Raw genomic sequence first — 6,359 nt, 5'->3', positions numbered from 1 at the left:
AAAATAAAGATAACTCTTTGAATGAGAAGGTGTGTCCAAACTTTTGGTCTGTACTGTAGGTGTAACTCAAGCACTGAATTTTGTTATAACCACTAACGGCTTGATGCACAAATACTCCAGGCTGGTGTGGTGGCTCTAGGTTCTGATAGATGAAGCCAAACGATCTTTATTGTAGAATCGTCCACTGTAAAAAGTATCCAAAAATGTTTTAGCGGTGTTATCTTTTTCCCCTTTTCCGATGAAAATAGGGGAATAGGAGTGGGAGATATGTCCCTAGAGATTCTATCAGGCCCTGCCTGAAAGCAGAGAGGTCTACCGCCTAAATGCGGAAGAATCACCCCCTAGAGAGCGACCCTACTTATCGGTGGCTGACCCTAAAAACAACATGCCCTATAGCTCCCAGTTCATATATTCCATATTTCCAGATATTTCAGAGTCCCGCCGCGTTTCCTCTGTCAGTGTGATATTGGCAGATTCATCAGGGGATGAAGATGGTAAAGATACAGCTCAATGGCTGTTAGCTAGATAGCTCTTGCTGGTGTTCAAGCTGGTAATGTGCAGTCCAGGACCTATTTTAGTAAATATCTAATATAAAAGTTACGTTTTAAGTAGGTTAATTTTCCTGTGAATTACAGTTTATAATACCTACACAAATATGTATTAATACCACTGTGAATTATTTATTTTTTACTTGAAACTTTTAATTGTTTAGGCGGGAAACTTTATTTTTTCAACTTTTTTTTTTCCATTTAATTTTTGGGCCCACTTTGGGACTTCAACTTTTGGGGGTCTGATCCCCTTTACAATGCATTCCAATCTGTATTAGAATGCATTGGCTGTATGTGTAATACAGTGTGTATTACTCATACAGCTTCCTGCCTGTGAGATTCAGGCAGCGTCGATTCCCGTGCGGACATTGCATGTGCCGCGATCAGTGCTGACCGCGGCACATCAAGGTTTAATGCGCCGGCATCAGTGATTTCACCGATGCCAGCGCATGCAGCAGGGGTCCGGCTATCAGTGACTGCCGGACCCCTGCCGCTGATCGGGCGGGCGCAGCTCCTGCACCTGCCCGATCAGCGCGCCGTACAAGTACTGCGCTGTTCCTTATGTCACGGACATCTGCGCCGTACATGTACGGCTCGGGTCCTCTACGGGTTAAAGGGAACCTGTCATCAACTTTATGCTGCCCATACTAACGGCAGAATAAAGTAGAGACAGGTGAGTTGATTTCTGCGGTCTGTCATTTATAAGTTAAAAGTAAGTGGTTGCCGAGAACCAACATCACAATCATTGCAGACTGGGTCTGGAAAAGAGTCACGGCCACCGGAGAAGAGTCCTGGTTATTCATGAATCCCTGATCTTCCGTCCACCTGCTGATGACTGACAGTCTTCTACCTAGTTTTCTCCCTTTCTCTCTAGAAAAGAACTGACAGTCATCAGCAGGTGGGCAGGAGAGCAGGAGATTATGAATAACCAGGACTCTTCTCAGGTAGATTTGACTCTTTTCTAGGCCTGGGCTGCAATGATTAAGATGCTGGTTCTCGGCAACCACTTACTTTTAGCTCATCAGTGACATTTCTGTCACTATTTTATACTGACCTGAGTGAGGTCAGCAGAAAGTTGATGACAGGTTCCCTTTAACAGTAGGGTTGGAGGGAAAGGGGTTAGGCTCCGTCAGTTTTTGCTACATAAGGGCTTGACCACACCCTTTCACGCAAAGCCACACACCCTCATCAGTGTAAGGCCGAATGCACACGGCGGTGAGCGGTCCGTGGTATCCCGGCCTCGCATCCTGCTCACAGCAGGAGTGCACGGCGTCATTGGTTGCTATACAGTAATGATCTATAGCAACGTCATAGCAACCAATGATGCCGTGCGCTCCTGCTGTCAGCGGCGAGGCCGGGATACCACGGACCGCTCACCGCCGGGTGCATTTAGCCTAAAATGCTTAATTTCACACATAAAAAACGAAAATGGCAAAAAAAAAAAGAAAAAAGCCAGAGACCCCATAAACCCAGGTAATTAACAAAAATATCATTTAAAAAAAACCTTTTGAGTCCTGACTTTCATATTTTCCACAGACTTTCAGCTAACATTTGGACGTGTGTTTTTATCACACAAAAACACTCAATAAATCACAGGTGCAAACAAGTCCTCCCATAAAGGGTTAAGCCTACGTCCCACAACCCGGGCACCAATTCCCGTCCCTGCCAGTTCACACTACTGGAGGAGCCTACTTCCATCGCGCAGCCGCATTGCCAGCGAAACGTCACAGGACCTGCTTGCGCACACATGACTCCTCCGTTTACACCAATTCGGAGACGTTCTTCCAGGGGTCACATATCCTGGGCGTGGTTTCCGTGTGAGTGGCAGGCGCATGCTCAGTACAGTGTTCCTTGCGGGAAACTGATCACAGGTACCGGGACCTAGGATCGCTGCCCCTGAAATGATTAAAAAATTTGACAAGAAGGACGAGGAGTCGGGTAAGGCTTGTCTGCGGGTTACTACAAGGAGACGTGCTCGGCCGCTCCGTGCAGGCCTCAGAGCCGCGGACTTTCCTGAAGCCGGAACCTGCAGGAAGTGTCTGGTTCTCTGTACAGTGTAGTATTAACATAGATGATCCCTATGGTACCTCTCACATTACCTGCAGGGCACAGGAGTAGATGTAGAGCGGGGCACAGGAGCAGATGTAGAGCGGGGCACAGAAGCAGATGTAGAGCGGGGCACAGGAGCAGATGTAGAGCGGGGCACAGGAGCAGATGTAGAGCGGGGCACAGGAGCAGATGTAGAGCGGGGCACAGGAGCAGATGTAGAGCGGGGCACAGGAGCAGATGTAGAGCGGGGCAGGAGAGAACATCTGGAGCGGGGCAGGAGAGAACATCTGGAGCGGGGCACAGGAGCAGATGTAGAGCGGGGCACAGGAGCAGATGTAGAGCGGGGCACAGGAGCAGATGTAGAGCGGGGCACGAGAGAACATCTGGAGCGGGGCACGAGAGAACATCTGGAGCGGGGCACAGGAGCAGATGTAGAGCGGGGCACAGGAGTACATCTGGAGCGGGGGCACAGGAGCAGATGTAGAGCGGGGCACTTTTTCCAGCAAAATCTGCCTTCCAAAAACCGTATGGCAATCCTTTCCTTCTGCGCCCTGCCATGTGCCCGTACAGCAGTTTACGACCACATATAGGGTGTTTTTGTAAACTACAGAATCAGAGCCATGAATATTAAAGAGGACCTTTAACCTGGAAAAATATTGCAAACTAAGTATCATTACATATACAGCAGCGCCCAGGGATCTCACTGCACTTACTATTATCCCCGGGCGCCGCTCCGTTCTCCCGTTATGTCCTCCGGTATCTTCGCTCACTTTGTTATAGTAGGCGGAGACTTAGGGGACTTGGTTATAGTAGGAGGAGACTGCTCTTGTTCTCCTGGGTGTCTCCTTCTCCCATGCTGTAGTGCTGGCCAATCGCAGCACAGAGCTCACAGCCTGGGAGTTTTTTTTTCTCCCAGGCTGTGAGCTCTGCGCTGCGATTGGCCATCGCTACAGCCTAAGAGAAGGAGACACCCAGGAGAACAAGAGCAGTCTCCTCCTACTATAACCAAGTGAGCAAAGATACCGGAGGGCACAGCGGCCGAACGGAGCGGCGCCCAGGGATAATAGTAAGTGCAGTGAGATCCCTGGGCGCCGCTGTATATGTAATGATACTTAGTTTGCAATGTTTTTCAAGGTGAAAGGTCCTCTTTAAGTTTTGTTTGGCCGGTAACCCTTGCTTTGTAATGGAATGAAATTTTTAATGGAAAATCTGCAAAAAAAGTGACATTTTGAAATTGTATCTCTATTTTCCATGAATTCTTGTGGCGCTCCTAAAGGGTTAACAAAGTTAGTAAGATTAGTTTTGAATACCTTGAGGGGTGTAGTTTCTAGAATGGGGTCATTTTTCGGTGGTTTCTGTTCTGTAAGTCTTACAAAGTGACTTCAGACCTGAACTGGTCCTTTTTAAACAGTGGGTTTTTGAAAATTTCAGAAAAATTTCAAGATTTGCTTCTAAACTTTTAAGGCTACTTTCACACTTGCGTTTGGTGCGGATCCGTCTGGTATCTGCACAGACGGATCTGCACCTATAATGCAAACAATGGTATCCATCTGCATAACAGCTTTTTCAGATCTGAGTTTTCAAGATCGTGACAGTATATTCTAACCCAGAGGCGTTCCCATGGTGATGGGGACTCTTCAAGTTAGAATATACTAAGAACTGTGTACATAACTGCCCCTTGCTGGCTGGCACCACCCCTGAGGGGTTAATTGTGCAGATCAAAGTCCCCCGATCGGGTGCTGCCAGGCAGCAGGGGCCAGACCCCCCTCCCTCCCCAGTATTAATGGCCAGTGCGTGGTGGGGACGCTTCAAGTTAAAATATACCATCGGATTGGAGAAAACTTTGATCCGATGGTATATTAATAGGGACTCCTGACTTTACATTGAAAGTCAATGGGGGACGGATCCGTTTACAATTGCACCATATTGTGTCAACATCAAAGAGTTCCGTCCCCATTGACTTGCATTGTCAGGACGGATCCGTTTGGCTCCGCACGGCCAGGCGGACACCAAAACGCTGCAAGCAGCGTTTTGGTGTCCGCCCCCAGAGCGGAATGGAGACGGAACGGAGGCAAACTGATGCATTCTGAAGGGATCCGCATCCATTCAGAATGCATTGGAGATGTACGGATTAGTTCGGGGCCGCTTGTGAGAGCCTTCAAACGGATCTCACAAGCGGAACTCCAAACGCAAGTGTGAAAGTAACCTAAGTCTTGTAACATCCCCAAAAAATAAAATTTCATTCCCAAAATGATCCAAACATGAAGTAGACATATGGGGAATGTAAAGTAATAACTATTTTTGTAGGTATTACTATGTATTATAGAAGTGGAGAAATTGAAACTTACAAATTTGCAAATTATTTGGTAAATTTGGAATTTTTTTTATAAATAAAAATGCATTTTTTGGACTCTATTTTACCAGTGTCATGAAGTACAATTTATGCCTACATAATCTAATTAATCATTTTGGTCCAGTAGATTTTGTTTAAAACGTGCTTTTAAAATATGCAAATTACCTTGCTACCAGCAAGTAGGGCGGCTACTTGCTGGTAGCAGCCGCATCCTCCGATCCTAATGACGCCCCCTCCGCATGCTGATTGACAGGGCCAGGGAACGGGATCGTCCTCTGCTGGCCCTGTCTGCTATCAAGATCTCGTGCCTGCGCCCTACTTGCTGGTAGCAAGGTAATTTGCATATTTTAAAAGCACGTTTTAAACAAAATCTATTGGACCAAAATGATTAATTAGATTATGTAGGCATAAATCGCAGTGTAGGGATTATAAGTAAACAAAAACAAAAAACAGTTTAGTGGAGTGACAGAAGCCCTTTAAGGTGAAATATGGCAGTGTCCTTAAGGGGTTAATGTGACCTATAAACTGTACCTCTCCATTGAAAAACAAACTGAAATCTTTTAGGTGGAGGGAAGAAAACTAAAAAACTAAAATAAAGTGGTTGCATAAGTGTGCACACCCTCTTATAACTGGGGCTGTTGCTGTGTTCAGAATTAAGCAATCACATTAAAAATCATGTTAAATAGGAGTCAGCATACACCTGCCATCATTTAAAGTGCCTCTGATTAACCCAAAATAAAGTTCAGCTGCTCTAGTTGGTCTTTCCTGAAATGTTCTTAGTCGCATCCAACAGCAAAAGCCAAGGTCCACAGAGAGCTTCCAAAGCATCAGAGGGATCTCATTGTAAGGCCGAATACACACGGCCGTGAGCGGTCCGTGGAACCACGGGCGGGATTCCTGCTGAGAGCAGGAGCGCACGGCGTCATTGGTTGCTATGACGCCGTGCGCCTCCTGCTGCCGCCGCAGTACAGTAATGCACTGGTGTAGATCATACCAGTGTATTACCGTACTACGGCAGCAGGAAGCGCACGGCGTCATAGCAACCAATGACGCCGTGCGCTCCTGCTCTCAGCAGGAATCCCGCCCTTGGTTCCACGGACCGCTCACGGCCGTGTGCATTCGGCCTTAAAAGGTATCAGTCAGGAGAAGAGTACAAAATAATTTCCAAGGCATTATATATACCATGGAACACAGTGAAGACAGTCATCATCAAGTGGAGAAAATATGTCACCACAGTGATATTACCAAGAACTGGACGTCCCTCCAAAATTGATGAAAAGATGAGAAGAAAACTGGTCTGGGAGGCTACCAAGAGGCCTACAGCCACATTAAAGGAGCTGCAGGAATATCTGCAAGTACTGGCTGTGTGGTACATGTGACAACAATCTCCCGTATTCTTCATATGTCTG

The 6,359-nt window shown here is 46.8% G+C and overlaps 1 protein-coding gene across 1 annotated transcript in view; it reads left to right on the top strand.

Moving 5' to 3' along the window:
- Positions 1–2,352: 2,352 nt before the first annotated feature.
- The window catches only part of COPG2 (COPI coat complex subunit gamma 2), a 50,867-nt gene continuing 46,860 nt past the window's right edge, over positions 2,353–6,359 (top strand). The window contains exon 1 of the mRNA XM_044279992.1: positions 2,353–2,486. Within this exon, the coding sequence (XP_044135927.1) occupies positions 2,450–2,486 (37 nt within the window). The 5' untranslated portion in view covers positions 2,353–2,449. The remainder of the gene's footprint in view (positions 2,487–6,359) is intronic.

This window comes from Bufo gargarizans, chromosome 2 (assembly GCF_014858855.1).
Source record: "Bufo gargarizans isolate SCDJY-AF-19 chromosome 2, ASM1485885v1, whole genome shotgun sequence".
Classification (NCBI taxonomy): domain Eukaryota; kingdom Metazoa; phylum Chordata; class Amphibia; order Anura; family Bufonidae; genus Bufo; species Bufo gargarizans.
This window is presented reverse-complemented; position numbering and strand designations above follow the sequence as displayed.